The sequence below is a fragment of the Bison bison genome, unplaced genomic scaffold (genome assembly GCF_000754665.1).
Source record: "Bison bison bison isolate TAMUID 2011002044 unplaced genomic scaffold, Bison_UMD1.0 scf7180017864531, whole genome shotgun sequence".
In the NCBI taxonomy this organism is placed as follows: domain Eukaryota; kingdom Metazoa; phylum Chordata; class Mammalia; order Artiodactyla; family Bovidae; genus Bison; species Bison bison.
The window spans coordinates 10,249,019-10,271,325 of NW_011495081.1; the positions used below are offsets into that span (position 1 = coordinate 10,249,019).

The 22,307-nt window shown below is 44.3% G+C and overlaps 1 protein-coding gene across 3 annotated transcripts in view; it reads left to right on the forward strand.

Moving 5' to 3' along the window:
• LDLRAD3 (low density lipoprotein receptor class A domain containing 3) overlaps positions 1–22,307 on the forward strand; it is a 211,228-nt gene that overhangs the window by 60,690 nt on the left and 128,231 nt on the right. For all 3 annotated transcript variants that reach the window (XM_010831860.1, XM_010831861.1, XM_010831862.1), the window contains exon 3: positions 6,424–6,549. In XM_010831860.1, coding sequence (XP_010830162.1) covers positions 6,424–6,549 — 126 coding nt within the window. The remainder of the gene's footprint in view (positions 1–6,423; positions 6,550–22,307) is intronic.

Below are 22,307 nucleotides of genomic sequence, written 5' to 3' on the forward strand. Positions count from 1 at the left end.
CAAAATAAAGTCTGACACTGTTTCCACTGTTTCCCCACCTATTTGCCATGAAGTGATGGGACCAGATGCCATGATCTTAGTTTTCTGAATCTTGAGCTTTAAGCCAACTTTTTCACTAAGAGAGAGCAGTAAAAAAAATGTTGGCCCCTTGAACTCTGTTTTGTATTATGCTCAGGTAAAGTGTAAATCCTTAAAAAATGGATAGACCTGGTTAAGAGTTTAAGAATTCTTAATGAGCTTGGTTTTTGGGGTTTTTTTTTGGTGAAAATGACTGCTGTTTGAATATGAGCTCACAGCTTTTTTAAAAAGAATTATTTATTTACTTGGGTGTACCAGGTCCTGCTGCAGCACAGGATCTTCAGCTGCATCGTGCAGACTCTGAGTTTCCGCACGTGGGATCCAGTTCCCTGACCAGTGAAGCTCTGTGACTCTTTGCTGGGCCCCAGATGTTACCCATAGGAAGATGGGAGTCTTTGCTCTGAGAGGGTCACAACCTGATGACACCGGGGTGTCTCTTGGTTCCCCTCTCTCGTTCTGACATGAGCTCCAAATACTGGTCCAAGTGCTATGGCCTTCTTGAATTTTGGATGCTAATGTAGCTTTTCCTTTAGGGCGATGGTGAGTAGAGGTTATTGCAGATTTGTTTATGTCCTTTCTGGTTAAAAAAAAAGTTGACAATTTTGTTATTCCTTCATCCACTTCCACCTAGTTTTTTTTTGTTAAAATGTTCTATTTTACTGATCCGTGAAGTCCAGAGCTGTGACAGTCAGGCTCTAAAAGGAAGGGGAGGGCTCAGATCAGGAAATAACCCAGCCCCCTAGGGAGCCCCCAGCCCTGTCTTGCTGCTGGTGAAAGCTGCTGCTTTGGAGAGTTCATGGCGCAGGCCCCTGAAGCGCGGCGGATTCAAGTGTTCAGTGGGATGGAGTCACCCGGCCGGCCTCTGTCAGGCGGTTTTAGGCACAGAGAGTCTTCTGGCTTCCGCCAGGGTCTGCTGAGTGTCTTGCTGAAATCTTCCCTTCATGGAAATGGGGGTGAGCTGGGGACGATCAGACTTTGTCCAGGACTCCTCTGAGCGCCCCCCCCCCCGGGGGGGCCATGCAAGCAGGGAGCTGTTGTCAGCTTCGGGCTTCTCTCTGAGCCTCTGCCAGACGCTCGGCAGGCTGCCGGTGATCCGTGCTGCGGTTGCCTGAGCAAGCATCTGCCGGTGCAAATATAAATCATAACAGGACTTGCTCCCTGACAGAGAAGGTAGCTGAGCATCACTGACAAGCCAAGGAGTCTCAGTAGAGATTCCTGAAGATGGTGCAGGGCCAGGGCCAAAGAGCTGGTTAATTGAATGGTACCTAATTCACGTACAGTTGTTTTCATTCTCTTTCTTTGTCTAGTCATTTGGAGCTGGCTTGAGCCTTAAAAGTATCTAAGGAGGCAGGATAATAGATGTCAGTTCAGTTCAGTTGCTCATTAGTATCTGACTCTTTGTGATCGCATGGACTACAGCACCCTAGGTCCCTGTCCATCACCAACACCTGGAGCTTGCTCAAGCTCATGTCCATCGAGTCAGTGATGCCATCCAGCCATCTCATCCTCTGTTGTCCCCTTCTCCTCCTGCCTTCAGTCTTTCCCAGCATCATGTTTTCCAGTGAGTCGGTTCTTCTCATCAGAGAGCCAAAGTATTGGAGTTTCAGCTTCAGCATCAGTCCTTTCAGTGAATATTCAGGGTTGATTTCCTTTAGCATTGACTGGTTTGATCTCCTTGCAGTCCAACAGAATCTCAAAGAGTCCTCTTCAACACCACAGTTCAAAAGCACCAATTCTTCAGCGCTCAGCTTTCTTTATGGTCCAACTCTCACATTCATACATGAATCAATAATTAAAGTTTGAGCCTTGACTCTGTTGATCAGCAGCGTCAGGAACCTTCATTTCTGGACCTCAATTTTCTTATCTGTAAAATGGGTTTTGTGAGAAGTAAATGGGACGGTCGCTGTAAAGCATAGAGCACAGTGCTCAGCCCAAACTAAGCGTTCACTCAATGCTAGCTGTGATTACCCAGCCCAGTCTCTCCTTTTCTAGGATCATTAGTATATTCAGTGAGTATTGGTTAGGTGCCTATGATAGCCACTGTACATTCACACTCCTTGAAGAGTGGTGAATGAGGGCCTTCCCTGATGGTCCAGGGTCTAAGACTCCAAGCTCCCGATGTAGGGGGCTCAGGTTTGATCCCTGGTTAGGGAACTAGATCCCACATGCTGCAACTAAAGATCTCACATGCCACAACGAGGACTGAAGATCTCTAGGGCCGCAGCTAAGACCCAGCACAGCCAAATAAATAATAAGCAAAATAAATATTTTTAAAAGTAATAGCAAGAAAAACAATAGAGAAATTCAATTAAAAAAAGGTGATGAGTTAAAGTGTCCAAGTGCGTGTGTATGTGCATCAAACAGCTCAGCACAAAGCCAGTGACATTCCTCCTGCACAGGAAAAGAAAGCAGAGTGAGGGCTAACATGCCTGAGGCTGGGGATCGAGGTTTCCACTGTAGAAACTGGTTAAGGAGGCTTTAGTAAAGTGGAGTGAGGCTTGCTGGCCCTTAAGAGAAAGGCATTCCAAGCAGAGGGTGCCGCAGGCTGCACGGGGCCTCAGACAGGTGCTGGGAGGCCAGCATCGCTGGAGCACGAACGTTCGGCATCAGATCGGAGGGGTTCCTTGGAGCCGCCTGATGCTGTGATGGGAGCTGTAGGCATTCCTAAAGTGTTGGGAGGGCATGGACGTTTTGAATAGGGGAGTGATGTGTCGAGTTTATAGACAGGCTCTGAGGTGAGATGTCAAAGCCCATGGGCAGCCTTTCTTCCCTGCCTGCTGAGAAGGCGATGGGAGCAAGGCTGCCTGAGCCTCTGATTTGAGCGTCTGTTGCTGGGCCTCAGCTCTGACAGTTATTGCTGTGGTGTCTGCTTACTGGTCACTTTCTATTTCCCACATCTCTTCTATGTTTACTGGAATTCTTCTCCCTCATTGATACATTTATTCAGTAGTTATGGGTTCAACAGATTTTGGGGTTGCAATCCAATACTACTGCTGTTAGTTTTGTTGCTCAAGTTGTTCTAACTTTGGCCATTCACTCCTGTGACCTTTTGACATGCCTCCATTGTATTTTGAACACTTACTTACTTTCTTTCCAGGTTTATCTTGTTTCCCCCACCCCCCGAAATGAACCACTTCTTCAAGGAGCCCTGGTTCTCATTATTGGATAACGGGTATTTAGAAACCAAGATCTAGGTGCTGCCTTTGCTTATGGCTATAGGGGTTGTACTACTTCTAGTCTTTCTTAGCAGATGGAGCTAGGAAATATATGTATGTACATTAACACACACATGTATCTTTCTACCTGTCTACCTTTACAAACCTTGAGTTCATAGTGATGCCTTCAGTTCCAGTCCAAAGCCTCAGGGTTTGTTTCAGTCTTCTCACTTGCTTTATTTGTAATTTCCTCCTCTGACAGTAAGAAACCTTGCTCTTGTTATCTGTAATATACTTACCTATTTGTTCAACGCTAGTACACACAAAAGGCTGTTGCAGAATTGCTGATTCATACCCCTATGAGAAACAAATATAACTAGAGTATTTGTGAACAATTCTTTTTTTCTTTAGCCTTATAGAATCCAGGCAAAATAATGTTTTCTTGCTGCTGCTAAGTCGCTTCAGTCATGTCTGACTCTGTGTGACCTCATAGACGGCAGCCCACCAGGCTCCCCCGTCCCTGGGATTCTCCAGACAAGAACACTGGAGTGGGTTGCCATTTCCTTCTCCAATGCATGAAAGTGAAAAGTGAAAGTGAAGTCGCTCTGTCGTGCCCGACTCTTAGCGACCCCATGGACTGGAGCCTACCAGGCTCCTCCGTCCGTGGGATTTTCCAGGCAAGAGTACTGGAGTGGGGTGCCATTGCCTTCTCCGAATGTTTTCTTAGGCTAGTTCTTTTCTTCCCTTATCTCCTTCAGTCTGTTGCTTATTCATCTATAATATAGTTATGTTCAGTTGTTGCTATTTGTGTTTCATTTTGATTCCTCCTCCCCCAGCACACGTATCAATTTCAATTGTTTACTTTTTGAGTACATAGAATATTATCATGGTTCTAAGAGTCAGAGCTATACAAATAGACCCAGAGAAGTGTCGCCTTCTCATTCTGGCTACCTCATTCCATTTCCATTTCCCCATCCTTTCCAGCCCTTTACCACCTACCTGCTGTAGGGATCCAGTCTCTTTAGTCTCTGATTCATCCTTCCTGTACTTCTTTTGCACAGATAAGCCAATACTTGAATGTTTTCTTAGATCCCCTTCTTTTGCTATACGGAGTGGATAAAGTGCTAGAGATACTATTTTGCACTTTGCTTTATTCACTTAACAGTATATCCTGGAGATCACTTCATATCAGTTCATAGATATGAACTCCTTAAACTTTGATTATCAGAAAAAGAAATTTAACAACCCAAGGATTAATTTTAAAATCCCGTAAGCCTAGTGATGATAATAATATAATATGCTGATAATAAATAGCATAAGCTCTACCATTAAATGAGCAGCTACTCTATGGCATGCTCTGGGCTAAGCATTTTATATAGACTATTGCACTGAGTCCTTCCTAGAGCCCAGTGAGATTTACATACTGATGAGGAAACTAAGCTCAGTAATTTTTAGAAGCTTGCCCAGGTTATGAAGAATAGAACCACAATTTGAACTCAGGACACTCTCCTAAGTTCATGCTTTGTGAAGAGCACACTCTCACATTCTAAAATATTTTAAGGCTAAAACAAAGCCATGTGGGTTTTTAAGTCCTAGATATATCCCTAAAACCCTGTTGATCATGTATCAGCTGCTGCCAAAATTGACATGTTACTGATGGCAGGAACATAAAGGTAATTTACTGCTTGTTTATTCCAAAGAAATTGCCCTTCCTTCCTGAGGACCATGGGTCCTGCCTCTAGACAGGAGACAAGAGGGATGCTAGGTGGGGCCCGCTACCCAGGATGCAGTAATACATCCCATCTCACCTTGTAATCACAAGCCACAGCAGCCAGCCCTGTGAATGGGAAAGCGCATTGCCCCACAGGGTTGTTTGGCTAGCAGGACACTCCATCAAGCCTGAGTTACAGCAGTTTCTGTTAAAACTGTTTGTACAGCCGGAGTGGAAGAAGGATTTCTTTGGGCAGGAGTCTGGCTTCTGTTGTGAGAAGTGACAGCCTCTGGCAGAGGGGCAGTGCAGCGGAGTTGGTTGAGAGCATGGCTTCTGGGTTCTGAGTGCCAGGGGCCTCACACCAGCATCAGATTTTCAAGCCTTGTAACCCTGGGCAAGTCACTCCACCTCTTCAGAGCATTTCTGTGACATGATACGACCTATCTTAGGGGCTTCCATGACCACGTTCAGTTTCTATGATTTGCTAGAAGGAATCAGAGAACTCAGCACACAGTCATACTTACGGCTATGATTTATTACAGCAAAAGGAGACAAAGCAAAGCCAACAAAGGGAACAGGTGAAGGAGTGAAGTCAGAGGACACCAAGCCCAGGCTCTCAGAGTCCCTTCCCAAGGCAGTCACATAGGAGGCACTGAATCCCTCCAGCACCAAGTTTGACATGGTATATGACATGTTTTCTCCCCAGGAAGCTCATTAGAGACTCAGTGCCCAGGGTTTTTACTGGGGTCTGGTCATGCAGGCACCCTCTGCCAACATGTATCAAAGTCCCAGACTCCCAGAAGAAAGACAGGGGTTCAGCATAAATGCACTGTTTGCATGAATGGTTTGCATGAACAGTGAGTCACGCTCAGGAGAAAATGATGCAAACCTTCCCGAAATGCAAGTTCCCAGATGCGAGCCAAGCAAGGGCCGACTTTGCAAGCAAACCTTTCTCAGGGTGGTAGCCTCGGGACTCTTAGGTTAATTACACTTTTGTGCTCACCAGCCTATAGGGTGGTTGCTGGGTGGATTAAATGAGATGATGTAAAGCACTGGGCACATTGGCTGGTTAGTAAACACTCAGCAAGTGTAGACGATTACTTTGAGATTTCAGGGTATGAATTCTGAGTGGTTCTTTAGCACCTTAGAGCAAGCTCCAGCCATCATCCACCTACTCACCTGTTCATTCCTTCGTTCGGCACATTTTGATTGCGCCTCCCTGGCTCAGGGGCTGTGTCTGGGCTCCTTGGGACTTTGGCAGCAGTGGATGAGTCACCCCCTTCCTGGAGGATGATGCATGGGGGTTTCCATTCTGGCTGGGTTTTGGAAGTGGCTGCTGGTGGTAAGAAACTCTGGGGATTTCAAGGTAGATGTGAACAGACCCTGTTGCACCCTCCAAGTTAGTGGCTTGGGTACGCAGTGCTCAGAAAACTTATCCTTCTGACATCTCTCTTGTTTATCTTGTTTGTCCTCCTGCAGCCAAGGCTAAGTCGAAATGCGGCCCAACCTTCTTCCCATGTGCCAGCGGCGTCCACTGCATCATCGGCCGCTTCCGGTGTAACGGGTTTGAGGACTGTCCAGACGGCAGCGACGAAGAGAACTGCAGTAAGTGCTGGGGGCCCTGCATCCTGGCGGCTTCTTATACCACAGCCTAGGGCCTTTTCTGTTGTTACCTGGAATCAACTCGTTACCATTCTTCCTTGTGTGTATGTGCAGAGGCCCAGCTATCATTTATCAGGGTCTCTGCTACGTGCACTGGACCTGGAGCATAGCTTGTTTTCAGTTCTGACGATTGCTCTGAGAACGTGAGCATGTGATCGCCATCCACAGATAAGAATGTGAAGCACAGAGGGGTCAGTGGATACATCCGGAGTCACACAGCTTATCAGGAGCAGAGCCAATTCTAGGCCCATTCAGACCCTCATCTGATTGACTCTCCCACTCATCACGCATGTTTAGGTGCTTGCTTTCCTTCTCACTTTGAATTCTTTTTTAAAAAAAGATGTGTGTATATTAATAATATACACACTATAAGAATCTCTTCTCCTTTAGTTGTTAAGTCGTGTCTGACTCTTGTGACCCCATGGACTGTAGCCCACCAGGCTCCTCTGTCCATGGGATTCTCCAGGCAAGAATACTGGAGTGTGTTGCCATTTCCTTCTCCACTGTAAGAATATGCTTTTGCAAGTTGCTGTATGATCCAGCAGTCCCGCTCCTAGGCATATATCTGGAGAATACTCTAATTTGAAAAGATACATGCATCTCAGTGTTCATAGCAGCAGTCACAACAGGGAAGCAGTTACGTGTCCACCCAAAGATGAACGGATAAAGAAGATGTGGTATATCTACACAATGGAACATTACCCTGCAATAGAAAAGCATGAAATAATGTCATGTGTAGCAAATGTGGGTGGACTCATATTATCGTATGAGTGATATCATATGAGAGATTATCATACTAAGTGAAATCAGTCAGAAAGAGAAAGACAAATACCATGCAGGGTCAGCTATATGTGGCATCTAAGATATAACACAAATGGATTTGTTTACAAAACACTCACAGAAAACAGACATGGTTACCAAAGGGGAAAGAGGGTGGGAGAGGGATAAATTAGGAGTTTGGGATTAGCAGATACAAACTACTCTATATAAAATAGATAAATAACAAGATCTTACTGTATAGCAAAGGGAACTATATCCAATATTTTGTAATAAACCATAATGGAAAAGAATATGAAAAAGAACATATGTGTATGTATATATGTATGTATGAATCACTTTGCTGTACACCAGAAACTAATACAACATTGTAAATCAACTATACCTCAATTTAGAAAAAGAATATGCTCTCGGAAAAATATCCAAACAGTAGAAAGCTAGCATTTTCTTTGACTTGTGACCACCCCCGATTCTTTTTACCTGCTGTCTAATATTCCATGGCATCAGGAGACAGACACACACACATACCTCCTCTTGTTCTCTCTACCCTGCCTGCCTCTTGGCAGTCTTGACGTTGGAGCTCACCTCACTACTCGTTGGTCTGCGTACATGCAGTCCCTTCCTGGTCAGCGCCTCTATGTCCAGATTCACACTCAGCAGCTTCAGTGAGTGTCAAGTGTACCTTCCCCGCCTTTCAGACAGCAGTTTGCTTTGTTCCTGCTGCTGGTTCCTCTGGTCACAGCTCAATTTATTCTCTTACCTTTCCCCTGAAATATTTAGGTAGTAGTTGGCTGTGGATGGGTCCACATGTTTACTTTCTGCACTTAAATATTTTAATAACCTTTTTTTGCTTCCAATTATTGCAAAAGTTGCAGAATATACTGGGTTCCCTCACCCTCCTGCTCTCCACCCAGGCACTCCTTCCCAATACAGTCTCATTCTGTCAGCAAAAAAAAGTTGCAAAATATAGAAAAGTATAAAGAAGAAAGCAAAACTGCCTAGGAAAAAGCCCTGTTAATATGTGGGCTATTTTGTGATAGTCGTCCCCCACTCCATCTATGTTTCTATCTATCTATCTTCTCTAATATGCTTAATTGAGATGTCCTCTTTACTGTGACCATTTTCTCATGTTATTAATTTTTTTAAAAACAAAAGTTTTAATGACTTTAGTGATTGTTTTGATAAACTGATTTTCTCTTACCCTGTTGCTTCCATTTTAAGTCTTCAAAGAGGAGAGTGACTGTCTCCTGTGTTCTTTATGTCTTTCTGGGGAACAATCATTGCTGTACCCTCCCAAGAGGGCCACAGAGTTTGTAACTCTCCCATGTGCCTTCTGTGGCCTTATTTCATCTTCTGAGTCTCAAGTGGCAGAGCTGCTAGATTGTCGAATGGTAGTGAAGTGGCTGAAACCCACCTTAGCCAGGAGGGTGCGTGTCATTAACAGGGTCAGGGGCCTGGCTGAGCAAAATGACTTTGGAGCTGGGGTCTGGCCTCAGATTTGTGTTCTGCCCTGGGGAAGCATGAGTCAGGCATCTTACATAATCTGCTTGCACAGTGGCTTTTCTCTAAAATGGGGATACTGACAGCCTTTTTCCAGGTTTGTTGTGAGGATTAGATGAGATGATATCTGAAAAGTGCTGAGTGTGGTGGGTAGCCAGAGTAATTGACTTTAAAAATGCAAAGTGGCTTAAAGCAAAACTGAGTGATTAAGGGGAAGAGCATGTCTATTAGGATTTTGCCTTTGGTTTTGAATGGCTAAAGGCATAGTTCTTTTATACACACATACCTCCGAGATACAGTGGGCTTGATTCCAGACCACAGCAATAAAGCAAATGTTGTAATAAAGTGAGTCACACGAATTTTTTGGTTTCCCAGTGCATATAAAAGTTATGACTACTCTATGCGTAGCCTCTGAAGTGTGCATTTGCATTCTGTCTGGGAAGAAAAAGCAATATACCTACCTTAATTTAAAAACACAGAACAAAAAAATTTTAATAGTAACATCAAAGATCACCGATCACCGATCACCAATAACAAATATAATAAAAGAAAAGTTTAAGTTACCAAAATGTGACACAGAAACGAGGAGTGAGCAAATGCTGTTGCAAAGATGGTGGCCACAGACGTGCTCAGTGCAGGGTTACCACACATCTTCAGTTTGTTTAAAAAAAAAATGCAATATCTTCAAAGTGTAATAAAGTGAAGCTCAATAAAGCAAGTTGTGCCCATGTTTTACTGCGTCCTTTTGTGAGTATCTGCCTGGTCTCAATTTCCTAGCATCCACAGGAATCTTATCATCTAAGGAGGTTGGGGGGGGGGTTCTTTTTATATCCTGTTGTGTATACATACATTCTGGAGAGTAATCCAATGGCAATTAAAGCAGGTGTGGTGCATTATGGTATGTACATTCTAAATGGTTGCGCCATCCTGTGTACTCTCTGCAGTAATTAAAGACCTGTATCATTTAAATGTTTGGATATTGGTCTTCAATAGTCTAAATGAGTAAATTATGTCCATCATCTGTCATTTGAGAAGAGTGGTTCTAGTTCACTACTGGAAAACTGGTACATGAAAGAGTCAAGCCTTTATCCTCCCTTTTCGTACATGGATTGTGTTTCTGAGTAATTAAATAGCTGACTTAGGAAAGTTCTTTTTTTAATTGAAGAATATCAGCTAATAGAAGAATGAGAGAATTAGAGTATGTCTGTTTTATAACCCTTAATGAAGAAATGGATCTTCAGTGGCTACTAAAACCATTAGATGAAAAATTGATAGGGAGCTTCATAATGGATTGGATCCGGCAGAAAAGTTCTGAAACCAGCTGTCAATCTTCTCACAGACGGCTTTGAATCAACCATAGAGTGATAAGGAGCGTAGAAACCTTATCACTCTCTGGATCTCTTTATATTATAGTTGTATAGATAGTCCATCAGCATACTTAAACCCAAAAGACAGTGTTATAATTCTTGCTTTAACTTTTCCAGCATATTTTAAAGAACTCCAGAGGAGAGGACTCGTCTATTATAAATATTTATCCAGATATTTACCATTTTGACTGCTCTTCCTTGATTCGTGTTGTTCCAAGTTTTTTTCTCATATCATTTTCCTTCTGTCTGAAGAACTTCCTTTAGCAATTCTTTTAAGGCAGTACTGCTGGCAACAAATGCTCTTAGTTTTCCTTCATCTGCGAATGTCTTTATTTTACCTGCTTTCCTGAAGGATATTTTTTACTGCATAGAGAATTCTGGGGTGACAGTTCCTTCCTCTGCAGCCCTTTTAAAATGTTGTGCCACTTCCTCTGGCTTCTCTCATTTCCCGTGAGAAAGTTGCAGTTATTTTAAATTGTTTTCCTCTAGAGAACAGACTGTTTCCCTCTAGCTGCTTTGAAGATTTTTTTGGTCTTTAGTTTTCAGCAGTTAGATGATGATATATCTGGGTATGTGGATTTCTTTGAGTTTATCCTGTTAGGGGTCTCTCTGAATCTGTAGGATCTTGTCTATTGCCATACTTAGTACATTTTAAGCTATTCTTTCTCTCTCTTTAATTGAATTGTAGTTGATTTGTAGCCCTCTTTCTTTTTTTTTTTTAATGGGATTCTGCTAACAATTTTAGGTCCCTGAAGCTCTGTTCATTTTTTAATCAATCGTTTTTCTTTTCATTGTCCAGATTGGATAGATTCTACTACTCTACTCTTCAGCTAAAGTTTGTCAGCTTTCCTTTTTTCTCTGTCATCCCCAGTCTGCTTTAAAGCCCCTACAACAGGGTACTTTTTTAATTTCGGTTACTGTATTTTTTTGTCTTTTTTAATTGAAATGTAGTTTATTTACAATGTTATGTTAATACCTGCTGTACAGCAAAGTGATTCAGTTATACATATATATTAGTACATTCTTTTTTACAATAAATGTTTCCATCATGGTTTATCATAGGATACTGAATATAGTTCCCTGTACTATACAAATAGGATGTTGTTGTTTATCCATACGCCACATAATAGCTTACATCTGCTAATCCCAACGTCCCACTCCATCCTTCCCCCAACCCTCCCGTTGTTCTCTAGGCCTGTGAGCCTGTTTTTGTTTCATAGATAGGTTCATTTGTGGCCTATTTGAAATTCCACATGTAAGAGATACCTTGTGGTATCTTTCTGATTTACTTCACTTAGTATGATAATTTCCGGGTCCGTCCATGTTGCTGCAGATGGCATTATTCTATCCTTTTTATGGCTGAACAATACTCCATTGTATGCGTGCACCACATCTCCTCCACCCATTCCTCTGTTGGTGGACATTTAGGTGGTTTCCATGTCCTGGCTGTTGCAAATCGTGCTGCTGTGAACATAGGGTGCATGTATATTTTTGATTTATACTGGATATATGCCCAGGAGTGGGACTGATGGATTGTACGGTAATTCTGGGCTTCCCTGGTGGCTCCGTGGTACAGAATCTGTTTGCAGGGTGGGAGACCCAGGTTCAATTCCTAGGTCAGGAAGATCCCCTGGAGGAGAGCCTGGCAACCCACTCCCAATTCTTGCCTGGAGAATTCCATGGATAGAGGAGCCTAGAGGGCTACAGTCTGTGGGGTCAGAAGGAGTTGGACATGACTGAAAGACAGCACACACGTGGTAATTCTATTTTTAGTTTTATGAGGAACCTCCATAGTGATGGTTGTTCAGTTGCTAAGTCGCTAAGCACACCAGGCTCCTCAGTCCTCTACTATCTCCCAGAGTTTGCTCAAATTCATGTCTACTGAGTCAGTGATGCCAGCTAACCATCTCATCCTCTGCCACCCTCTTCTTGTTTGGCCTTCAGTCTTTCCCAGCATCAGAGTCTTTTCCAATGAGTCACTCTTTGCATCTGGTGGCCAATGTATTGGAGCTTCATCATCAGTCCTTCCAATGAATATTCAGGGTTGATTTCCTTTAGGATTTACTGGTTTCATCTCCTTGCAGTCCAAACTCCAGCACCGCAGTTTGAAATAGTGGCGGTACCAACTTACATTTCATCATTGGTCACTGTATTTTTTCAGTTCTACAATTTTCTTTTGGTTCTTCTTTATATCTTGTGTTTCTTTGCTGAGACTTTTTATTTTCCATTTGTTTTGCGAGTGTTCATGATTACTTGTTAGAATATTTGTATAATAGCTGCTTTAAAGTCTGTGTCACAAATTTCTAACATCTGCCTTATTTTGGTGTTATGTCTGTTGATTATCTTTTCTCATGAGGGTTGAGATTTTCCTGTCTTTTCATATGCCAAGTAAAAAACTGGATTATATTCTGGCTATTTTGGTCATTATGTATGACACTTTGGGTTTTGTTTAGACCCCATGGAGAAGGCTTATGTTTTTGTTTTAGTGGACAAATGACCCTGTTGGTCAGGCCTCAAGTTCCTGGCAGCCCTCTATGGGCTGTGGTTGCAGTTGTTCTCAGACAGTTTTTGCAGTGGCTGCTTGGACCTGTCCTGTGTCTGCACCTTCCAGTGCTCAGTCTGGGAGCTGGGCAGTGGTGTGAAAGCTGGGCAGTGGCCTGTTATCACAGTCTGGTGTGCTAATTAGGACAAGATCCATGCATGTCCAGCTTGGGAATCCACTTCGGAATTCAAAAACGTTATGGAGTCGCTTTCCTAGGTTCTTCACTCTCTGTGATCTCTCTGATATTTGTCCATTTCTTGGGAGTCTGAGAGGAGTAAAAGAAAGTAGACTTGGCACCCTTTCAGTGCTAGTTCAAATCTTGGTCTTCTTCCCCCAAATTGGTCTGCTCCAGTTTACTTTTCAGAATCTAAAAGTCGCCGCTGCAAGTGTTCTGTCCAGGTTTTCTTCAGCTGCATTCAGTGGCACAGCCAGGGTGCCATGTGGTTGCTCTGCCTGATTTGGATGTGGGAACGCCCAGAAGACAGTCTTAGCGTTCAAGAAAAGAGACCACCAGACACTGGCCTTCTGAGATGACCCTAGAGGCACACCCAGTACCACTCTATGGTGTTTCTGTCTCCACGCATCCTACCTGAATCTGATTGAGGCTCTAATTGGCTCAGTCAGTTCAGGCTGCTATAATAGAATGCCATATACTGAGTGCCATACATGATAGAAGCTTATTTCTCATGGATCTGGAAGTCCAGGATCCGAGTACCAGCATGGCTGGGTTGGTGGCGTGGCCCCTCTTTCTGGCTGTAACCTCACATGGCTTTCTGTGCACTCCGAGCGAGAAATTTCCTCCTCATCTTGTAAGGTGCTTATCCCATCATGAGAACATCACCCTCTGACCTCATGTAACCCTCAGCACCTCCCAAAGACTCCATCTCCTAATTCCATCTATTTAGGGGTTAGGGTTTCCACATATGAATTTAGGGGGAACACGAACATGCAATTCTTTCTCTTTATTTTTTTTAATTTTTTTCTTTTTGGTCATGTGTACAGCTTGCGAGGTGCTAGTTCCCTGACCAGGGATTGAACCTATGCCCCTGCATTGGAAGCAAGAGTCTTAACCACTGACCACCAGGGAAGTCCCCAAACATGCAGTTCTTAATACTAACCACCAGTTTACAAAAATTCAGGGACAGAGGAACATACACATTAGTGGCCCCATGGGTAGACAAATCGCCAGATTCGGAATGTGGGACATTCTCCATCACTCAATTACATCCACAAATAAATTCTAAGAACAAAATAATACAGGAAGGGGGAACCTACAGATTCAAAGAGACGAAGAGACAAACCAACCAAATGTAACATATGGATCTTGTTTCAACTCTGATTCAAACAAACCACTGTTTTAAAAAACTTGAGATAGTTGGGAAATCCCGAATTGTGGTTGTGTATCTAGTGATATTAAGGAGTTATTGTTAACTTTTTTAGTTTGAGGGTGACATTCTTACTTTTTAAAATAGTCTTTATCTTTGATAACTATATCCCAGAGCATATGAAAGTAAAATTACATGGTGTCTGGGATATGTTTCAAGTCTTTCCTCTGGGAGGGGGTGGGGGAGGTAATGATGGGCGAGCTGGGACTGAAACAGAATTGTCAGCATATTGGTACATTTTTCTTTCATTTTAATTATGGGTTTATTGCTTAGACGCTGGAAAATAAATTTTCTTCTTTCTTTTTTTTAAATTGAAGTATAGTTGATTTACATTGTTTTGTTAATTACTGCTGTATAGCAGAAGTGATTCATTATATATAGATATACTTTTTTTAAATATTCTTTTTCCTTATGGTTTATTGTATAATATTGAATATAGGTCTCTCTGCTATACAGTAAGACCTTCCGGCTTATTCCATACATGAGAGTCCCCATCTGCTAACCCCAATCTCCTGCTCCGTCTCTCCTCCAGCTTCCCGCCCTCCGCCCTGACTCCAGCGACCATCAGTCTGCTTTTTTGTCCCTGATTGTGTTTCTGTTTCTTAGGTTCATCCGTGTCATATGCTAGATTCCGCCTGTAAGAGGCATCAGATGACATTTACCTGTCTCCTTTTGGCCTTCTCTCCCTCTGTATGATGATCTCTAGTTGCATCCATGTTGCTGCAGATGGCATTGTTCCGTCCTTTTTATGGCTGAGTAGTATTCCACCGTGTATGTGCACCGCATCTTCTCTGCCCATTCCTCTGTCAGTGGGCACGTACGTGGTCTCCGTGTCTTGATTGTCGTGAATACTGCCGCTGTGAACATAGGGCGCATGTAGCTTTTTGGATTGTAGTTTTGTCTGGATGTCTGCCTAGGAGTGAGATTGCTGAATCATACTGTCATTTTATTTTTAGTTTTCTGAGCAATTTGCTCAGTTTTCTGCAGTGATTGTACCAACTTACATTCCTGCCAACAATGTAGGAGGGTTCCCTTTTCTCCACACCCTCTCCAGCATTTGTTATTTGTAGACTTTTTAGTGATGTCCATTCTGACTGGTGCGAGGTGGTACCTCATTGTAGTTTTGATTTGCATTTATCTGATCGTTAGTAATGTTGAGTATCTTTTCAGTGCCTATTGGCCACCCATTTGTCTTCTTTGGAGAAATGTTGATATATAGGCCTTCTGCCCATTTTTGGATCATACTGGTAATTATTAAAGCTGGGTGGTGGAAATACAGGGGTTCCCTGTACACTCTCTGTTTTCATATGTAACTGGAATTTTCCAAAAATGGTAAAAAGAAATAAAGGATAAAGGAGTAGTTTCGTTGGGTGGTGTCTCAACTTCAGCAAATAATCGGACAGTCATATTTTTAAAGATTTTTATTACTCTGATGTGTTTTTCCACCATTTGCGTTCATTTGGCAGAAGTGAGGATAAGCAAGGACCAGTATCCCTTCCAGAGGATCACAGTGCTGAGATTTTGCCCTTTCACGGCCTTCCGTCCTCCTTTTTACTGTGTTTGGCCTCTTCCTCCTGCCTCGTTCTCAGACATCCTTGGCAGGAGGTGAAGCCCTGGACCAGCTGGCAGCACAGCTCTCCCCAGTCCCTTTTTGGTGAGCTCGAGGACTCCTGCCAGGAACTGAGATGGCAGACCAGTCTGGATGACCACAGTGGAAAATTCACTCAAGCAGAATCTTCTGCTGCTGCGTTCAGCATAGTTGTGCTCAGAAAACCCGCTGTGCTTCTGCCACTGCTGATCATTCCTGACGGTCCCCCTAAACAGCTGATTCACCAGCCAGTATATCTGTGTTTTGTATTCATGGAGCCCCTCAGTGCTTGTGTATTTCTGTAGCTTTATTCATGTCAACCTGGATGAGATTCCACAGTTCCTCTTCACCCCTTAGCAGATCCATGGGTGAAGCCTCAAGAAGCTGTGCCTGCATCAGTCAAAGGGGCTGGGTGAGCAGAGAAGAAGGGTACTTCCACTGCGCGCTCCGAAGCTCCATCAGCATGGTCCCCTTAAAGGCTCCTGTATGACCTGCTTCCATAGGGAGCTGTTGCTGGTCTGCCGAGGCTGGGCTTGTCTTTCCCTTGCCTGTTGGCACACCATCTTGGGCCTTCTTCAAACAAATGCCACCGAATCAGACGCCTGCCCTGAATACCTTGTAAAGATCACTTCTCCCCTCCCCAGCCTCCCCCTCTGTCTCCTTCCCCTGCTTCACTTTTCTCCTCTGCACTTACCACCACTTTTCATTTATTTTCTGCCATTGCTACTACACCATAATGGCCATTGGTTGGTTGGCGGTTCACAGCTGTACTCCTAATGCCAACTGTATGGTCTGGTTCAGTCTCCACACGTGGTAAACGCATGTGGAATAAATTACACTTCCCGCTTTATCTTAGGTACCCACTGACCTGCCTGTCTCCCCAGTAGAGTGTAAGCTCTTTAAGAACAGACTGGGTTTTCTTTCATCCCCAGTGCCTATTAGAGGGCTTAATTTACAGGAAATAGTGAGTAAATGTCTGTGGAATGAATGGATCAGGCAACTAATCAAACACAGGGTTAAAGAAAAAGACAGGCAGTCAGGATATATTCTTGACATGGGCACATCTTGGTCCTCTTCTGTGGTTGCAGATATACACCCAGAGACCACATTTAGGTTGCACATTGTGGATTCACCCCAGTTGCTGTCTTCTTTCAGATTCATTCTCTTTCCGAGATTTCTATGCCAGACACCATGCACGATGCTGCGAGGGATGTAGAAGTGGCTTTGTTGAGATGATGCGCAAGCCAGGGAGACCAAAATCGTCTTACCCAAGTAATTACAATATGGGTGGACAGCTGGGAGTACTGTGAGAATCGCTGATCAGAGGAGAGGTTACTTCCCTCTAGGCTTACCAGAGCGGGTTGTTGAAAGAGGTGGATCCAGGAGGATGGGTACCATTTAAAAGTTGTCAATATAGTTCCATGAAGTCTTTTAGGCTGAAGGCCCAGGCAGAGGCAGAGAGGTGTGCAGACCATGCAGGGCATAAGATGCCACTTGGCTGACAGTGACTGGGCACCTAAGTATACGGCACACTGTGATATGCTCTATGTGTTTGGTCTCACTTTAGGTTGGCAATACTATGACTCTCTTTTGGTAGATAAAAAAAATGAGACCCGGAAAGATTAAATAACTTATCTAAAGTCACACAGTAAGTGGCAAAATTGTGACATCAACCCAGGTGCTTATAAATCCAGGGTCTGAACTCTTAACCACTATACTATGTGTATCCCCAGTGATAATTACTTTTATAAGCATTTATTGAGCATCTGCTATGGGTCACATGCGATTCTCAGTTATTTGGGTGTATTATCTCACTTGATATTCACAAAATCTTAAGACACAGGCACTATTCCTGTTTCTACTGTGCATGCATGCTAAGCCCCTTCAGTCGTGTCTGACCCTTTACGACCCCATGGATTGTAGCCCACCAGGCTCCTATGTCCATGGAGAGTCTCCAGGCAAGAATACTGGAGTGGGTTGCCATTCCCTTCTCCAGGGGATCTTCCAGACTTTGGGATCAAACTCACATCTTTTAACATCTTCTGCATTGGCAGGCAGGCTCTTTACCCACTGAGCCACCTGGTAAGTCCACATGATGAAATTGAGGCTGAAAGAAGTTAAAGAATTTAACTAAAGCTAATGTCATGTAGCTCGTGAGTGGTAGAGCTGAAATTTGAACCCAGGTGGATTTCATTCCCTCACTATTAATCATTACAGAAAAATGTATGCTCGGAAGGGTAGGCTGCGGCAGGTCATGAAAAGTTAACAGTCTGGTTAATAAGTTCTAGGGATGTGATGTACAACATGATAAATATAATAACACTGTGGTATGTTATATATAAAGCTGTGAAGGGAGTAAATCCTGAAAGTTCTCATCACAAGAAAAAAACTTTTTTATTTCTTTAATTTTGTATTTATTTGAGATGATAGATGTTCACTAACCTTAGTGAGATCATCATTTCATGATGTATGTAAATCAAATCATTATGCTGTGTGATTAAACTTACACAGTGCTGTACATCAGTCATATCTCAATAAAACTATAAGGAAAAAAAGTTAACAATCTAAGATTGTATTTTATTCCCGGTGAGGAGCAGTGGATTCTGAGCTGAGTGCAGAGTGAGGAGAGGGAGAAGGTCGAGCATGACTGGAGCCTGGTCCCTTTTTTAAAAAATTTATTTTTAATCGGAGGACAATTGCTTTACAATGTTGTGTTGATTTCTGCCATACGTCAGCGTGAGTCAGCCACAGGTACACATATGTCCCCTCCTTCTTGAACTTTCCTGCCACCTCCCACCCCATCCCACCCTTGGTGGTCGCTTTAAGACAAGTGGACCCAAGGAGCAAGGGAGCGGGTGGGGAGAGAGGTAAGGATGTCAGTGTTAGCCATGCAGAATTTGAGGTGAAGGGGACAGTCAGGCAGAGGTGTCCACGAAGTGTCAGGAGAAAGAGGATTGTCCCTGGAGGGAAGATCTGGGGAGCCATCCGTGGTGACCGAACCGGTGAAATTGAAATTGGAGGGAGGCAGGCTGGGGGTGGGACAGGAGGTAGCCGGCTCAGGAAGCCTCTGCAAGGAGGAGGAGGTAAACAGCGATTAGCAATGACTTAGGCTCTGCCGCTGCCACCGTGCTGCCTCTAGAGGGCTTCTGAAAATTCACGTCCTCCAGGTCCTTGTGTGCTCAGTCGCTTGAGTTGCGTCCAGCTCTTTGTGACCCTATGAACTATAGTCCACCAGACTCCTCTGACCATGGGATTCTCCAGGCAAGAATACTGGAGGGGGTTGCCATTTCCTCCTCCAGGGGATTTCCCCACCCAGGGATCGAACCCGTGTCTCCTGCATCTCCTTTATTGCGGGTCGATTCCACGTCCTTAGAGGCTGGGGAAAAGGCAGATGGGATTGAGGAACCTTTGCCTCCTCCTGCTTGACCAGAGTGGCAGGCTTTCCCCTCCCGCAGACTCCCTTCCCTTGCCCTCGGAATGCCGCGGCACGTGGCCCTGCTGTGTCTCGGGGGGCCGAGGGGCTGCTCTGAAAGGCAGCACGAACTTGCCTCTGGTGCAGACAAGCCGCCTCTTCTTTGAAGGTCAGGGCTGCCAGCATCTTGCAGGCCACAAAGGAAGCAGTGCTTGTTAATGGGTCGGATTATTGGCAGAGAGGCTTAGGGCCGGACATCCTCCGTCCTGGAACAGAGGAAGTCTCGGGGCAGCTCCGTTTCCCCCAGTTGCCTGGTTCCCAGGGATACGGGGGCTGGGAAGACAAGATCCCCGCGGAGACAGGGAGATTGGGATGCTTGGCAAGGAAGTGAGTGATCACCACCACCTCCCTGGACTGCGGAGCAGATGGGGGGTGTGGGGGCTGAGGGCGAGGAGGTTCTCATTGATGTGTTTTGCCAAGAACGCTTTGAGGTGGGAGAGGGGCTGACTTCACAGACTTTAAATGGATTAAAGGCGATATTTCCTACATCCTGCTGGAGATAGATGGCTTCATTTCCTGTCTTGTAGCCGCTCAGTTGCTTTTGGATGACTTGCAGTGAGCCCTGGGTCTTTTCCTTCAGATGTGGTTGAAGTAATTGCCGCCAGTTTAATTAACCACTGAGTTTAACCTTAACTCACCCCTCCCTCCGTCTGGTGGGGAGAGACAACTTCTCTTTCCTGAGTCTTGTGGGCTGGGAAACATATTCTTAGATCCCTGTGTTTGTTGTGGTAAGAAGAGCTGGGGACTTTTGGAGTCACCGTTGAGTTTTTGAAGTTAACTCTGTAGACAGTTTTCTCCATCCCCATTGAAATAAACACTGGAAAGAGCAGTATTCCTCTTGCTAGTTAAGCGAGTAGAATAATACATTTTTTCAGTGACTGGGAAACCTTAACAAGGACAAAGGAAACATACATGTGGAGCACATAAAATTTTGCTAGAAGACACAGACGTAACATCCCAAAGTAGGAAGCGTTTCCTGGTTAGTTTATGGGCTGTCCAGCAGTTATGTTTCAGAGTTCTGGGTGAGTGGCCCGTGGCCTCGCAGGAACCCCTGAGCCTTGACCACTGTCTACCCCCCTGCCCAGAGCCTATACAGTTAGTCCACCGTACACACACCCTGAAATTTGCCTTAAGCCTGGTAAATGCTGCAGAGGCCCTGGGAGAAATAGAGTGAAACCTGAGTTGTCTGGGGTCTTTGCAGAGATTTTAGTCTGGGTAAATCTGAGTCTTTGACGGGGTTCGCTCTCAGATGTGTGTAGCTTGACTTCATCAGTGTCTCTCTGGTGACAGCACAGGACCATTCTTGGGAGCTCTATTGTTTAGACTGGGCTCCCCAGGTGGCGCTAGTGGTAAAGAACATGCCTGCCGGTTCAGGAGACATAAGAGACATGGGTTCAATCCCTGGGTGGGAAAGATCCCCTAGAGGAGGGCACAGCAACCCACTCCAGTATTCTTGCCTGGAGGATCCCATGGACAGAGGAGCCTAGCAGGCTACAGTCCATAGGGTCGCAGAGTCAGACAGGACTGGAGCGACTTAGCACGCACGTTGTTCAGACTGGGCTATAATACAGGGTTGCCTGTGGCTCCATTTAGAACTTCTTGGTCTCTTTTGAAACTATGTTAGGCTCTTCTGCTTTTGGAATTCCTAAGTGGCTTTTTATAGCTTTGGGGGCCCCTCCCCTGGTTGTCAGCTTTTACTTCTTGCTGGCGGCTTGTCTGCAGCAGCATCTTGTCTCCCTTCTGGTTTGCTGTGTCCTTGGGAACCGAAACACGAACCTTTTTGGAATTTACACAAACAGAGAATCAATAGACCTGGGGGAGGGGAGGGCTTGAGGGTCCTTCCTGAGGATGCTGCCAGCACTTGAAGGGCACTGACATCCTGAAGTATGTTTTGATGGTTCGGAGGCCTTTTTCTGGCTTGCTGCTGGGTTTAGGGAGTATTCTTCTAGCATCCTTTGCCTCTCTTTCTCTGCCCTGCCTTGGAGGTGAGACATAGTGTTTTACAAGGAGCCATTGATAAGGAGGAATCCCAGGTGTGCCTGTTGACCTGTATCTACCTGTGTTCTCTGAGCAAATGGGCTATAAAATTCTGAAGACAGGGATCTGTAGACCAGAGATAACTGTTGGGAAAGAGTAAAGGAAAGTGAGTGATCACTGAAACATTTCTGCCAAATTAGACTCTTTAAAACTTCTAGTAGACTCTTTAAAACATACTGAAAAAGAAAAGTTAAATGAACACCTGTATTTCCCACACCCTATTTTAAAAGTCATATTAACTATGTGTGCGTGATACTCATTCAGTCGTGTCTGACTCTTTGTGACCCTGTGGATTGTAGCCCGCTAGGCTCCTCTGTCCATGAGATTCTCCAGGCAAGAATACTGGAGTGGGTTGCCATTCCCTTCTCCAGGAGATCTTCCTGACCCAGGGATTGAACCCAGATCTCCTGCATTGCAGGCAGAATTTTAACCATCTGAGCCACCAGGGGAGTCCCACATATTACCTATAGTTATGGCTATGGCTATGGTATGACCTAAATCAAATCCCTTATGATTATACAGTGGAAGTGAGAAATAGATTTAAGGGCCTAGATCTGATAGATAGAGTGCCTGATGAACTATGGAATGAGATTCATGACATTGTACAGGAGACAGGGATCAAGACCATCCCCGTGGAAAAGAAATGCAAAAAAGCAAAATGGCTGTCTGGGGAGGCCTTACAAATAGCTGTGAAAAGAATAGAAGCGAAAAGCAAAGGAGAAAAGGAAAGATATAAACATCGGAATGCAGAGTTCCAAAGAATAGCAAGAAGAGATAAGAAAGCCTTCCTCAGCAATCAATGCAAAGAAATAGAGGAAAACAACAGAGTGGGAAAGACTAGAGATCTATTCAAGAAAATCAGAGATACCAAAGGAACATTTCATGCAAAGATGGGCTCAATAAAGGACAGAAATGGTATGGACCTAACAGAAGCAGAAGATATTAAGAAGAGATGGCAAGAATACACAGAAGAACTGTACAAAAAAGATCTTCACGACCCAGATAATCATGATGGTGTGATCACTCAACTAGA